Below are 16011 nucleotides of genomic sequence, written 5' to 3' on the forward strand. Positions count from 1 at the left end.
AGCCAAACCACCCCTGGTGAGAGCCGCTGGATTAGAGGCATAGATGCAGCGTGATGAGAAGGACAGTGTCTTTGGTGATAGCAGCTGCCTGGCGGGTACATAAGGGGTCCTTATACTATTCTGTGTGCTTCATATATGTTTAACCCTCTCCATAATAACAACATTTACCAAAAAAATAACAGTGGTGTTACCCTACTCATGAGTAAGCCAAAATAAAATTTTCTTTTGAGAATTGACATAAAACCCCATGCTTCCTGAAATTAAACTAGCTTCCTTCTAGATTGATTGTAGAACTTACGTTCAGGGGCACCTGGGTGGCTCAGTCAGTTAAGTGTCCAACTCTTGACCTCGGCCCAGGTCTTAATCTCAGGGTTGTGAGTTCAAGCCCCACGTTGGGCTCTATGCTGGGTGTGGAGCCTACTTAAAAAAAAAATTTTTTTTTTAATTTTAAAAAAATTTGAAAGAAAAGAACTTATGTTCAGGAAAACTGAACCTTCTCCTTCCAGTTTTTGTATGCACGTGCTGCTGCCCCAATCGTGAAGCTTTCTCCCTTTTGCACAGAACTTTTCTCTTTTAAAGAGCTTTTGGAATATCTTACCTACCCAGTCACTCACTTTTCTGTTTCATTAAGCCGTAGCCCACCTTGATTTCTGTGAGACCGTCCTGCCCTCTGAGAGCTTGAAGCCTCTTCCACCACTCAGTCAAAAGGGTCCTCCCGTCGTGCCACACAGAGTAAGGAGATGCAGCCACACCCCAGAGGAGTGTACAACCATCAGCAGGGTCGCCAAGGCCCTGGAGATGGGAGGACCAAGCAAACCTGGGAATGAAGGAATCAGTTAATGAAAAAAAAATTGCAATAAACATGCTTAATGGTCAAGTATAGAAAGATTTTCTCTTCACACTAGGAATAAGATAAGGATGTCTGCTACCACCATTTCTCTCTAGCCATTTCTCTCCTATATTGCCCTTGAAGTTCTGTTTTTCAGAACAATAAGACAAAAAGGAAATTAATTTTTGAAGAAATAAAAGATAGGTACAGATTAGAAAGGAAGAAGCAAAACTGTCATTTTTCACAGAGAATATGATTATAAATGACAGTATCCCAAAAAATCTACAGGTGAACTATTAGAATACAAATTTAGCAGAGTTGCAGAAATAAGGTCAGTATTAAAATTATTAATATTTTTATATACCAGCAACAAATAATTTGAAATGAAAAAATTTAAATGAAACCATATATAGTAGCATCAGGAAACAACCCAGGAATGAATCTATCAAAAAAATTTCAAGTCTTCTACACAGAAAACAACACAATATTAACAAACATTAAAGTGGCAGGATAGCTCAAGTTCATAGATTAAAAGACTCACTATTAAGCAGATGTCAGTTCTTCCAAAATTAATATCTAGGTACAGTAAACCAGCAAGGGTTGGATTGGGGGGAGTGTGGGAATGTGGGTATAAATCAATAAGCTGATTCTAAAAGTTCGGTAGAAATGCAAAAGACTTAAGAATACCTAAAACTTTTAAAAAAGAACAGAGTTGGAGGATTAAGTCTCACGATATCAAGACTTACTTTAATGCTATCGTAATTAGGGCTGTGGGGTAGACCAACAGAACAGAATCCAGTTCAGGAATAGACCCACACATAAATAGACACTTGATTTATGACATAGTGGCACTGTAATTCAGTTGGGAAGGGATGGTCTTCTCAATAAATCATGTGGGGTAATTGAATATCCAAAAGGGAGAAAAATTAATGACCTTTACCACACACCATATACAAAAATCAGTTCCAGCAAGGACATAGAGAAACTGGAATTCTCCTCCACTGCTGGTGAGAATGTAAAATGCCAAAATTTTGGGAAGCACTTGGGCAGTTTCTCAAAAAGTTAAACATAGAGTTACCATACGACCCAGCAGTTTCACTCCTAGACACATACCCAAAAGAATTGAAAAGGTACGTTCACGTGAAAACTTGTGCACAGATGTTCATAGCAGCATTATTCATAATAGCCAGAAAGTAGAAACAACTCGAATGTGTATCATCTGATGAGTGGAGAAACAAATGTGGTATAATCTCACAGTGGAATATTATTCAGCCGTAAACAGGAATGCCACAACATAGATGAACCTTGAAAACATTACACTAAGTGGAAGAAGCCAAATAGAAGAGGTCACATGTTATATGATTCCATGTGCATGAAATATCCAGAACAGGCAAATCTAAAAGAAAGTAGATTCATGGTTGGTGAGGGCAAGGGCAGAGGAGGAACGGGATGTGACTGCAAAGAAGTGGGGTTTCTTTGTGGGGTGATGACATGTTGTGGAACTAGATAGTGGTTATGGTTGCACAACCTTGTGAATGTACAAAAAAACCCCACCTGAATTATACTTTAGAAGGGTGAATATTATTATATATGAATTGTATCTCTATTTAAAAAAAAAAATTCCAGGTGGATTAAAGCTCTAAAAGTGAAAAATAGGAGCGCTTGGGTGGCTGAGTCGGTTGGGCAGCCAGCTCATGAATTTGGCTCAGGTCATGATCTCAGGGTCCTGGGATGGAGCCTCATGTCAGGCTCCACGTTCAGCAGGTGTGTCTGCTTCAGGATGTTGTTCCTCCCTCTGCCCCCCCTCCCACTCACTCGTGCTCTCTGTCTCTAAAATAAATGGGTAAATCTTTACTTAATAAATAAATACCTTCTAGGGATGTGCCTTTATCTTCTTAAAGTTGTTGTCACTAGTGATAGTCATGATGCCCCAAAGATGTATAGGAGGCTCTTTTTTTTTTATTTTTTGTATTTATTTAAGAGGAAGGGTGGGGATAGGGGCGGAGGAAGAGAGAGAATCTTAAGTAGACCCCACAACAGCATGGAGTCTGACACATGGCTCCATCTCACAACCCTGAGATCACCACCTGAGCCAAAATCAAGAGTCGGACGCTTTACTGACTGACCCACCCAGGTGCCCCTGTAGGAGGCTGTTTAAGGAATGAACCCTCCTGGGGCGCCTGGGTGGCTCAGTTGGTGAAGTGACTGCCTTCAGCTCAGTGATCATGACGATCACAGGGTCCTGGGATCGAGCCCCGCATCGGACACCCAGCTCAACCAGGAGCCTGCTTCTCCCTCTGCCTGCTGCTCCACCTGCTTGGGTGCCCTCTCTCTCTCTCTTTCTGTCAAATAAATAAATAAAATATTTTTAAAAAAAGAAAGAACAGAACAGAACAACCCTCCAGAGGTTCCTGGGTGGCTCAGTCAGTTAAGCGTCCCACTCATGATTTCGGCTCAGATCGTGATCTCAGGGTTGTGAGATCGAGCCCCACATTGGGCTCCAAGCTCAATGGTGAGTCTGCTTGAGATTCTGTCCCCACATTCTGGCCCTCCCCACATTCCTGCTCGCACATACTCTCTCTCTCTCAAATAAATCTTTTTAAAAAAGAAAAAGAAATGGGGTGCCTGGGTGGCGCAGTCATTAAGCGTCTGCCTTTGGCTTGGGGCATGATCCCGGCGTTATGGGATCAAACCCCACATCAGGCTCCTCCGCTGTGAGCCTGCTTCTTCCTCTCCCACTCCCCCTGCTGTGTTTCCTCTCTCGCTGGCTGTCTCTATCTCTGTCAAATAAATAAAATCTTTAAAAAAAAAAAAACTTTAAAAAAGAAAAAGAAATGAACCCTTCAGACTTTCCACACCTGGGCGGTGGTGACCTTCCACAGACAGCGTGCTGGCGAGCCTTGTACCCCAGTAGCAGTGAACAGCATGAGCTGTATCACCCCAGAAGTTTTCTCTGAGGCTCAAACAAATTTGGCTGATGTCCACTTCTTGCCCAGTGCTTCATGCCTAAGGAGATGAACTATTAGCTATTTTCAGAGATGAAAACCAGCAGATTTTCATGATAAATGAAGCCTTTCACCTGCACTTTCCACAGACAGCTGCAAAGTCTGTCAGACTAGCTTTTGCCTTTTCTGACCTCATTGCTTTTCGTAAAACCTGAGACCAAGGTTTCCATCTGTTCAGCTGTCTGGTGAGAACAAAATTTTATTGTGACTGGCCAGGGACTGAAAATGTCATATCTCTGAAGATACGAGACCCAAAGAATTATGTCAAGTTCATTCAAAACTCTTCCTGTCACTTAAGACTATACAATTATTTATGCATATAATATATCTCTGGGAAGTAGGAAGTATAGAAAAAGTAGGAAGTATCCCCATATGTTTTAAAACATAATCATTTTTTCCCACCAACAAATAATGCTAAGACATGGCTTTGATTTTGACGAGGCTCTGAAAATTTGCTGCATGGAAGATAAAGTTGAATCCTTACCAGGCATCGAATAGCATACTAAAAAAAAAAAAAAAAAGGAGTGAAAGAGAATGTCAAGAATACTGGCTTAACACTTAGCTTGGTCAGATCTTACCATGTTCCCACATTTGCTTTAGATTGTTTTAATAAAGTAAAGCATTACAGTTATTACTGAAGCCCCTGTGTACCCTACCCCACCATTCCCCTCCCTCCATGCCCAGAGGTAACCATTATTCTGATTTCGATTTTCAGCATTCCCATGTGTATTTTGGTATGTTGCCTCTGTATATATTCTTAAATTATATGTGATTTTGTTTGCATTTTAAAACTTTACACAAATGGTACTATACATATCATTTCCCAACTTGCTTTTTTTGCCTAACAGTTTTTTGAGACTTACCCATGTTGATGAATGCTGTTTGAATTCATTCATTTTAATTTCAGTGTCATATTCCATTGCATGACTGTGCCACCGTTCGTTTATCCATTCAGCTGTTGATGGACATTTAGATTGTTTCCAGTCTTTTTTGTTTTTTGTTTGTTTGTTTGTTTTGGGGGTTTTTTTTTGTGGGTTTTTTTGTTTGTTTCCAGTCTTTTGCTTTTACAAACAGTGGATGCAGGGAACATTTTTCACATGGGCAAGAATTTCGCTAAAGGATATAGGTGTGAGGGTCGGGTTATGGGTTATGCACATCCCCAGGTAGGAAAATATTACTGGATTTCCCCCAAAGTGCTTTCGTTGGTACTCTCACCACAAGTGTGAATTTCACTGCACCATATCCATGCCAACATTTAGTATTATCAACCTTCTTACCTTTGTCTCTCTGATGATTATGAAACGGTATACAGCGTGTGGCTTTAATTTGCATTTACTGGATTACTAATAACGTTAAGGATCATTTGAGATGCCTCGTGAGCACTTCTGCTTTTGTGAATTGCCTGTTCAAATCTTTGCCCCACTGTTGGTGTTATTATTGCTCTCGGGGTCGCTGATCTTTTTTTTGTTGCTTTGTAGGAGTCTTTATATACGCTGAGTATTATTCCTTTGCCAATGCTGCACATACCCCTTTTCTGGTTTGTGTCTTTCCTTTGCTTATGTATCTCTTGATACAGCCTCATTTTAACGTAATACATTTTTCGATCTGTCCTGTTTCACATTCTTCTCTACCTATAAGTAATAAGAAAAAAGCTCTGTATTCTTAAAGTTTTTCTTTTCATATCTGTGTTTTTAACCTACCTGGGATTTAGCATGCTTATTCTTTAGAGGCGTGTATTGGGTTCCCTCTGAGCAAGAGCAGCAGTCATTTCTAGTGAGCTCTGAGAAGTGTTCTGATGCTGGGCTCCTCGTATAGGCCTCTAGCAGTCTAACCTCACCTCTCCTATGCATGCTTAGGTACTTTACTCTGTAAGCCCAAGGCCTTTTCAAAAAACAGATACTAGGAGAATTAACAATCTTCATTTCTGGAAACCAAGAAGAGCCCAAAATGCCCTAGCAGTTGAACGACTGACAGAGCTTTGACTAGCCACACTACTGCATGGAGTTGTGCTTTCCCCAGTGTAGCTTCCTCACCAGTTTTTTAAATTCAGGCTTTATTTATTTTAGAGCAGTTTAGGGCTCACAACAAAATTGAGGGGCAGATACTGAGAGTTCCCATATGCCTCCTTGGCCCCACAAAAGCATAGCCTCTCACCCATTATCAATAATTGATCCTCCACCAGATTGGTACATTTGTTGCGATTGCTGAACCTACATTGACACATCACCATCGCTCAGAGTCTGTAGCTTACATTATGGTTCACTCTTGGTGTTACATTCTGTGGGCTCAGACAAGTGTATAATGACCTGTATCCATCATTATGGTATCGTACAGAGTGGTTTCACTTGCCCTAAAAATCCTGCTCTCCACCTATCCATCCCAGCCACCACCCCAATTCCTGGCCACCAGTGATCTTTGTACTTTTTCCATAGTTTTGCCTTTTCCAGAATGTCATATAGTTGGAATCACACAGTATGTAGCCTTTTCAGATTGGCTTCTTTCACTTAGTAGTAGGCATTGGAAGTTCCTCCGTGTCTTTTCATGGCTTTATAGCTCATTTCTGCTTAATGCTCAATAATATTCCATTGTCTGGATTACCACAGGTTATTCAGCTACTAAAGGATGTCTTGGTTGCTTCCCAATTTTGACAATTATGAATGAACCTGTTAGAAACATCTGCGTGTAGGTTTTTGTGTGGACGTAAGTTTTCAGCTCCTTTAGGTAAACACGTAGGAACACTATTGCTGGGTTGTATGGTAAAGTATGTTTAGTTATTTAAGAAACCACCAAACCGTCTTCCAAAGTGGCTGCCATTTTGCATTCCCACCACCGAGTGAGAGTTCCTGGTGCTCCACGTCCTCATCAGCATTGGGTGTTGGCAGTGTTCCGGATGTGGCCATTCTAATAGATGTCTAGCGATATCTCATTGTTTTAATCTGCGTTTCCCTGGCGACATACAATGTGGAGCATAATTACAAATGCTTCTTTGCCATTCGTGTATCTTCTTTCATGAGGTGTCTATAAGGTTTTTAAGGGCCCATTTTTTTTAACTTATTTATTTATTTATTTTAATTTATTTTAAAGATTTTGTATATATTCATTTGAGAGAGAGAGACCAAGAGCACCAGTGGAGGGGAGAGGCAGAGGGAGAGGGAGAAGCAGGCTCCCCACTGAGCAGGGAGCCCAGTGCGGCCGGATCCCAGGAACCTGGAGATCATGACCTAAACTGAAGGCAGATGCTTAATCATCTGAGCCAACCAGGCGGCCCTTTCACTCATTTTTAAGTTGGGTTGTTTTCTAATTGTTGAGTTTTAAGAGTTCTTTATATATTCTACATAACAGTCCCTTATCTCGTATGTCTTTTGCAAATGTTTTTTCCCCAGTCTGTGGCTTGTCTTCTCATTCCCTTGATGCTGTCTTTTGCAGAGCAGAAGTTTTTCATTTTAATGAAGTTCCGGTTATCACTGACTTCTTTCATGATCACGTCCTTGGTGTTATGTATAGACAGTCACTATACTCAAGGTCATCTGGGATTTCTCCTGTGTTATTTTCTAGGAGTTTTCTAGTTTCGTGTTTTACATTTAGGTCAGTGATCCATTCTGAATTTTTCTGAAGGGCGGAAGGTCCTTCTCTAAATTCGTTTTCTTTGCATGCGGATGTCCAGTTGTTCCAGCACAATTGGTTGAAAAGACTGTTTTTGCTCCACTGTATTGCTTTTGCTCCTTGGTGAAAAATCAGTTGGCTGTATTTGTGGGGGCTCTGTATTCTGCTCCATTGATCTATTCGTCTGTTCTTTCACCAGTACTACACTGTCTTGATTACTGAAGCTTGATAATAAATCTTGAAGTAAGGTAGTGTCAGTCCTCCAACTTTGTTCTCCTCCTTCAATAATGTGTTGATGATTCTGGGACTTTTCCTTCTGCATATAAACTTTAGAGTCGTTTGTCAACACCTCACCATTTTTTGAGAACAATATTTCTAAGTTATTCCAAGTAAAACATTGACGTCTTCTCCAAACATTTATACCATTGTCAAAATTATAATCACATGACCATTAAGTCAATGGTGTCTCTCATTAATGAGTTTATCTTACCTTTAGTTGGTTATTCTCCTGTCCATAGCAAAGTACAGGGGGGATGGGAGAAAGCAGCGTCACAGGGCCTTAAGGGATCCCATTCCACCCCTGCTCAATATAATTATGAAAGGCTTTCTGAGAGGAGCAGGCAGTGGCAGAAACAGCAAGCCTTGTCCTGAACATAAGAGTCACCATCAGAGTGGTGGGGGCAGTGGCAGTAGGACTGTCACCCCACTGCCACCTTCAGTGGATATGTGATTCTCTTCTCCTAAACGGTTGCAACAGGCCAGAGTGTATATGCCCTTCGAGGCTTCAGCCATCTCCCTACCGCCTGGTTGCCAGCAGTGCAGCTGCTTAGCCGTATGTGTGGAGTCGGCAGGAAGCGGTGTGAGCTCTAAGCCAACACTGTTCCATAGCACGTATCAGGGCCGCAGGAAATGGAGAGACAGTGTCGTGTCCACCTCATCATCCGGCGCCTGTCCATCATGTGAGATACTTTCAGCAAGTTATTTAGCCTCTAGAACTTTGATTTTGTCATCTATAAAGTGGGAACAATAAATACCTAAGGGGCAGGCTCTTGTAAAGTTTAAATGAGATGGAACATCTTTCCTGGCAGTTGGTGGGCAATCAGGAGAGTTAATATCCTTCCAAACAATTGGCATCCCAGAGAACGGAAGGAAGGAACAAAGAAGCAAAGGAAGGAAAAGGCAGATTGTTACCAAGATACTGATGTTTAAATTTGGTTTCATCTCGGGGCGCCTGGGTGGCTCAGTCGTTGGGTGTCTGCCTTCGGCTCAGGGCGTGATCCTGGCGTTATGGGATCGAGCCCCACGTCAGGCTCCTCTGCTGGGAGCCTGCTTCTTCCTCTCCCACTCCCCGTGCTTGTGTTTCCTGTCTCTCTGGCTGTCTCTCTGTCAAATAAATTTAAAAAAAAAAAATTTGGTTTCATCTCCTACATCCTCACTAACATCCAGAAAAATAAAAAATACAGCAATACTGGGGCACCTGGCTGGCTCAGTTGGTGACGTGTGCAACTCTTGATCTCGGAGTCATGAGTCCAAGCCCCACGTTGGGCTCAGAGCTTACTTTAGAGAAAAAATGATCTCTCTCTCTCTCTCTGTCTCTCTCTATATATATATCTCAATACCAAGTTACCATTTCTTGCCTGTCGAATAAGCAAGAATTTTACGACTGTTTTCAGTGCCGACGAGGGTGCAGCCTTCACTCCCGGCACATGGCGGATAGGTAGGCGCACATTCCATTTGAAAAGCAGCTCAAGATACGTACCAAGAACCTTACAATGTCCTTATCCTTTGATGCGTCCCGAAGACTCTCCTAAGGAAATGCCTTTGATAGACCTGGAATTAATATGTACAGACTTGTTCACCACGGCATTCGTTATTTATAATAATAAAAAGCTAGGGGTGCCTGGGTGGCTCAGTCAGTTGTATCCAACTCTTGATTTCAGCTCAGGTCATGATCTCAAGGTCGTAGCGTCGGGCCCTGGGTTGGGCTCTATAGTCAGTGCAAGAGTCTGCTTGTCCCTCTCTCTCCGCTCTTGCTCTCTCTCTAGCTCTAAAATAAATAAATAAAATCTTAAAAATAAATAAATAGGGGCACCTGGGTGGCTCAGTCGTTAAGCGTCTGCCTTCGGCTCAGGGCGTGATCCCAGAGTCCTGGGATCGAGCCCCACATCGGGCTCCTCCGCTATGAGCCTGCTTCTTCCTCTCCCACTCCCCCTGCTTGTGTTCCCTCTCTCGCTGGCTGTCTCTATCTCTGTCGAATAAATAAAAATAAAATCTAAAAAAATAAAAAAATAAAAATAAATAAATAAATAAAAATAAAGTTATGCACGCACATACCATAAAGTACGTATAGCAATTAAAAATCATGATTTTTTTTGAAGACTGCCAAGATGGGGAAAATAAAATATAAACAACTTCATATATTAACCGGAAAAACAGGTTATAAAATTGTGTATATACATGATTCTTAGTGGGGTTTTTTAATTTTATTTACTTATTATAAGTAGGCTCTATGCCCAAGCACAGGGCTTGAACTCATGACCCTGAGATCAAGACCTGAGCTGAGATCAAGAGTCGGATGCTTAACCAACTGAGCCACCCAGGCACCCCCCCCCAGTTTAGTTTTGTATACACACACATAGACTGGCAGGTCTGTGCTTCCCTGAGATACAATGGACATACAACATTGTGTAAGTATAAAGGTCCAGTGTGTTGATTTGACACATTGATATATTGCAGACTGATTACCACCACAGCGTTAGCTAACCCCTCCATCCTGTCACATAATCACCATTTCTGTTTGGCGGTGAGAACACTGAAGATCTGTTCTCTTACCAAATTTCAAAGGACTGTACCGCATTTAACTGTGTTTTCCTTGTTTTTTCCTGGGCAGTAGGAGTTGTAATGAATGTTTTTCCTTTTGTATTTTTGTTTATTTTCCAAATTCTCTCCAGCGCATTACGTTTAAAATCAGGACAATGTTACTCATCGGTGTAGGTATACTAAGTGTCGTGTCCCTTCATTCCCGCAGCTGTTGCTGGACACCCATTCTTTGAAGATGGTTCTGCTCGATCTCCCTTCCATTGGCTCACAGGTGGTGAGGAAAGCACCTGCCAGTTACACTAAGATTGTTGTGAAAGGCATGACCCGGGCAGAAATGATACTCAAGGTGGGGCTTTTGTCTTGGGGTTTCTGCTAAAAGGGGCTGGCTATCTGATGGCTTATTCCAAGTAGTACTGGTTTTGGAAGTACAGGTTAGGGCCTGTCCCCGTCAGTCCCAAAGGATTGTCCACATTCTTTGGCTGGATTAGATTTTGGCCTCATTAGATACTGTTGAAAGTCAATGGACAGTTACTCAGGGGATCAGTAATTCTTTCTGACAAAAGAATTTTTCGTTGTAAAGGGATTCTCTTGTAGTAGGATTTGGTCGAGATTGGAAATTAGGTGGGTTGTCACCGTGAATCAGTGTCTCAGTCAAGGATCACTTTGCTTCTCCGCAGGAATTTCCGGCCCAGGTATCAGTTACTCCCTTCCGCATAAATCTCTTTAGCTTTCTGTACTCTGCAACTTTCCAGGAACTCCAAACAGATGTTACAGTAATTGAATCTAATCAGCAAATGGGCTTTCTAAAGCCCCATTTAACAAATTATTATATGTGGAGTGATGATGTTGAGAATGTCTGAAGCCTTGAGCACCTGCGTCTGATTTTCACCTGCCCTTGTTGAGAAGAGAGGGGGGGGGCCTCTCGGGGGAGAGAAGAAGGCTGGAGAACAAATGACCTATCCTGAAATCTTCCTAAGAGTGCAGGGCCTGCAGGCTGGTCGGGTCTGTCCCCCAAACAGAATGGCTCAAATGATGGCAGGAACGAAAAGTAGCTGTGGGACCTGAGACATGTGTGGGACCAGGTCAGGGTCCTGCGTGAGGACATTGGAAGCAGCCTAATCCGTTTCTCCCCACAGCTGGCTTACTCAGCAGGGAGGAGAGCGTGCAGTTCGGGAGCTATCCGCAGGCAGTCTCTGAGGGAACTACTGCTTGCCCCTCTGTGGTCCATTCTCAGGATTTCAAGACAAAACCAGTCTGCTGCAGGAAAAAATCAGACCGCGCATTCCAAAACCAAATAGGAATGAATTTGAGGACCACGATGCTATTAGTTCCCTCTGTTTGTATATTAATCGACAGTTTGTAGTTAATAACATCAAGTTCAGATTTTAAGTCTTGAAGAGTGAGGCAGCTTTGGGATTTTTGTCCTTGAGAAAATCCACTTAGATCTATGGCTTTTGCAACCCATCCCTCAGGGATAAAGGTGCCTCGGGACAAAAGGAGCAGATATCATAAACCCCTGTGTCAAAACAGGAGACTCTCCAACGTGGTGTTTCACAAATGGTCCTGATGTTTAAAAATCCCCTGGGACCCACCCCGGGCCTTCTGAGTTAAAATCTTCAGGAGGGGGACATAGAAATCTGTTACTTAAAAAGCAGTCCAGGTGATATTTATGACTTGGCAAGTTTAAGAAACTTTGCTCATTGAATTTTGAGATGAAATAAGCCATCAGGACATTTCTGAGTTTAGGGCTACGTCGCTTAAGGAAATCTTGCAGAATCCATTGTGTGGTCAGCTTGCAAGTAGGGATAAAAGATCCCCTGCTTTCCAGTCATAACTTTTCCTGCAGGCCTACTCCTGTCTCTCTCCCCTGGTAGGTAGTGATGGCCCCTCACGAACCGTTAGTGGTGTTTGTTGACAACTATATCAAACTCCTTACGGACTGCAACACAGAAACCTTCCAGAAGATACTGGACATGAAGGTTAGTTCAGTGCCTTGTTTTGTCCACACTTGCACGTCCTTGTCACACTCAGTCGTTCTTAACTGGGGCGGGGGTTTGGGATACGGGCTCCTGGGGAGCTTTCTCAAAGTGCATGTGCCTACCCCATGCTGCAAACCAGATTCTAAAAAGTCTTCTGAGAAGAAGGATCCCAGGCAAAATAACTTCCTCATTCTGCTGGTACCTCCTTGCGCCTTCGAGAACCACTGCTCAGTGGACGCTGGGCGCAGAAGGAGTGCAATGGAGAGTAGTACCCTTCCCCACCCTGTCCCTTCTCTCTTGACCCCCCTTCTTTCTCTCCTTTCCTTTCATCTGTTTTTCCTTCCTCTCCTTTCCTGCTGGGCTACTACTCAGGGCTGGTAACTCCCCTGGAGAAAGTGTTCATCCTCAGCCTGGAGTAATTACGCCTTTTGCACAACCAGATATTACACTTTCCCCTCAGGCCTTTCTGGGGCCAGATTTCATGATTATCCTCCTTTGTCTTTCAACCTCAGGGGCTGAAGAGAAGCGAGCAGAGCAGCATGCTGGAACTCTTGCGCCAGAGGCTCCCCACCCCGCCTTCAGGGCCAGAAGGCTCCAGCTCCCTCTCCCTGCTGGCTCCGACACCAGAACAGGAGTCCTCTCGCATCCGCAAACTAGAGAAACTGATTAAAAAGAGACTGTAGGAGCACACAAAGGGCACTCTTTTCCCCTGGCCCGTGGCCTTCAGCACCCCACTGCCTGGAAGCCCTTGCCCCCACCTTTCCTGTGCTCCCCCTGACTCTCAGATCAGTCTTGAAACTTCCTGGGACACTTGGGTTGTTAATGAGTCCTCCCCGGGACCTGTCTTACTTGGCACCCTGATCAAGAAGCCAAGCAAGGGCAGGGTGATGAAGAGGCTCCTGGTCGGTCCCGGTTCCTGCAGCAGAGGCAGTAGTGGGCAGAAGGGCCCCGCAGTTCACTTGTGTTCCTAGGCTGCTTTCAACCCGTCCAGTTGTCCCTGGCCTTGCCGCCTCACCTCTGCAGCCACATCGTCCGGCATGTGGCCCCGTCTCCCATGCCTGTCTAGGCAACTTGGGTGAGAAACCCTGGATTCCACCCTTTCCTCCATCTGCTGCTGTTTGAGGTTACCTCTGCAGCCAGGCCCTGAGGTTTGTCCTCCCTGCTCTGTCGGTTTGGCTCTGGGGCCCGACTTCATGAAGTGGCAGGTTCCAGGTGGAGGACATTAGCCTTGCCTTATGAGGGCAGTGGAGGCGGGAGCATTCTTCCTTGTAGATCCATTTCCTGGTACATATTTTCATGACTGGGCCAGTGTGTTCTTCCCATTTCTCCATAACCTGCAGTCCCCTGTCTATATACGTTTAAGGAGAAATTCCCACCGTGTCTGTCACCCGGGAAGATCGCATGTGCCAGGCCTTGGGAGCAGGTGTCCTCTGTGCCATGGGGCTCCTTGCTTGGGGGTGGGGGTAGATCCATATCTGCCTTGGAGAGGAGGTGCTGCTTACCACGCTTATTGCATAATGTAAGCAGATTATTTTCTCCATTTTTTTATTCCCACCCTGCTCCTGCCTTCTAGGGGAGGGATTGCCTTCTGCGAGGAGATACTAGGACGTTTTCCTAGAAAAATTGTCCTGGGCTTTCTCCTCAGATAAAGCTGTGGGACAGAGCAGGAGGCCTGGGCTCCCTAATCCACTTCCTGCCCATTTATTTTCAAACCCAAATTCACTTTCCAGAGTGATCTGAAACAAGGGTGATGTGAAGTGCCAGAATGACATACGACTTTTTCACGAGCAGGAAAGAACCCAGGTCCACGGGTACCTTAGGAACAGAATGTTGACCTTAAACACCTGCTCAGAACCTGGCCCAGCCCAGAACACACCCCAGCCCCCGACCCCCGGCCTGCCCGGCCTGTCCACTGGCGCACAGCCCGCACAGCTTTGCGGAAGAGAACTGCCTCCTAGAACTGCTTCGGTCCTCGCATCGTCCTGCAGCGTGAGAACGGGCAGCACATCCGGTAGCTGCCCTGATTTGCCAGGTTCAAGGGGAACCGCGCCCCAGCTCACCGTGACCACAGCCTCAGGGCGGCTGCTGTTAGTGTGGGCGTTCTCCGGGAATTCTGAACCAGTCACCGGCCAGGTGGGGAGAGAGCTAAGGAGGAAGGAGGAGTCTACAGAGAATGCACGCAGCAGGCCTCGGGGGAAAATCGGGATATCAAACAGCACTCAACAATGAGTTTTCAGGGTAGAGGAAGTTTCCTGAAAATCCATAAAACTTGTGATAGCCACACAGGAGGACACTTTAAGGCTGAAAATGAGACCAGGAACTGATTATTTCCCCCCTTCATGTTCTCCAGTCCCCTTCCCTGTTTATTAACCTCCTCCCAGACTCGGGCCATCGGCCCCTGCTTGGATCCTCAGCCTCGTTTCTTCCTCAGCTTCCAGACTCCTCTTGCTGGTCTGTGTGACTCTTACATGCGGAGTACTGAGAAGAAAGCGCGGCCCTCGGCTGAGCTCTCAGGAGAAGCTTGCTAAATAAGGAAAGGGTGGGTAGAGCGCAGAGGGGATTGGGCAAGCACGGGGCGGCGCAGGGGCAAGACCTCACTTTGCCCGGACAGCCGTCGTGCAGCTACGGTGACCTCCTACCGCCCGCACTGATGGAGGTTAAACTTCTCTTCCTGCTCTCGAAAGAGGGGCTGATGGGCCCATCTGCAAACAGCACAGCTACTTGGGCCATCTGTCGTCAACCTGGGGCATGGGAAGCTGGCAGACTCCACCTGGTTCTTGTCACTCTCGGTGTTTATAAATGCACACTTCTCTTTTTGGTTCATTCCTGAGGACTCGTTTTCTGGACATCTCCGTAACGCATTGAGATGTCAAGCCGCTGTTTTCCCCCAGTTGGTGGTCGCGGCCAGGGAAGTTGGTTTCTTGATTTGTTACATTGTCAGGAATCTCCGAGGAGCCAACAGATGTCAGTAGGAGTTATGTTAAATGTCTCATTGATGGGGTCTGAATGCTGTGTATGCATCTAAAGACGGCATGTTCCTCAACCGGGGGTATGTGTCAGAATCACCTGGGGCCCTTTTTACACATACAGTTGCCTGGAGATTCTGAATCAGTATATCGAGTGGGGCCTGGGCATAGAAGTAATGTTTACCCCCACTGCAATAGAGAGAAATTTGCTTTATCACAGGGTTCTATATTACATTTTCATAAATGTATATTTTTCCTGGCTCTCTAAGCGAGTGTAATTACAATACAGTTGAGCTGGCACCAGCATGGTAAAAATTCTTTGCTAATATCCAGCAGCTTTAACTTTAAGCTTGTGTTGATGATAGGGATCCTGCCAGAATTGTGCTGTCCCCATACAGACTAGAATTCTTAAAGTTTGTCGACTAAGCCCCAAACAGATATTTGTTCTATTACTGTCACTTCCAAGTAACACGAAGGAGGACTCATTGGTATGTAAAACAGTAACTAACAACTCTGTTATTCAGCTGAATTAGACATTGTACCCATTCCTCCCCCACCCCGCTTTCTCTAATGCTTAAAAAAAAACTTTGAAGCCACTTTATGTGGTTAAAATAAATATTGATAATTTATAATTGATAAAGATCTGCTGTTCTTACTATGGACAGACTTCGTGATAGCTGGCTTCAAGGCGCCCAGGCTGGAGAAAGTTACGTTTGGATCATAACAGTGAGACAGGAACCACAATGGACAGTGTTTTGACCTCCAAGTTCAGTTCTGGAATTGAAGCTGTCGCCACTGCCCCCCCCCCC

At 44.5% G+C, this 16011-nt stretch overlaps 1 protein-coding gene across 3 annotated transcripts in view; it reads left to right on the plus strand.

Annotated features, from left to right (window-relative positions):
- The window catches only part of VPS53 (VPS53 subunit of GARP complex), a 142610-nt gene that overhangs the window by 119750 nt on the left and 6849 nt on the right, over positions 1–16011 (plus strand). The window contains exons 20-22 of one of the 3 annotated variants that reach the window (XM_008695297.2): positions 10466–10603; positions 12132–12236; positions 12749–15838. The exons of 1 other annotated variant lie outside the window; for it this stretch is intronic. In XM_008695297.2, the coding sequence (XP_008693519.1) occupies positions 10466–10603; positions 12132–12236; positions 12749–12919 (414 nt within the window). In that variant the 3' untranslated portion in view covers positions 12920–15838. Of the gene's footprint in view, positions 1–631; positions 1423–10465; positions 10604–12131; positions 12237–12748; positions 15839–16011 lie in introns of those variants that run through there. One more of the 3 variants, XM_008695300.2, reaches the window with a different exon arrangement.

The sequence above is a fragment of the Ursus maritimus genome, unplaced genomic scaffold (genome assembly GCF_017311325.1).
Source record: "Ursus maritimus isolate PB19 unplaced genomic scaffold, ASM1731132v1 scaffold_24, whole genome shotgun sequence".
NCBI classification, from domain to species: domain Eukaryota; kingdom Metazoa; phylum Chordata; class Mammalia; order Carnivora; family Ursidae; genus Ursus; species Ursus maritimus.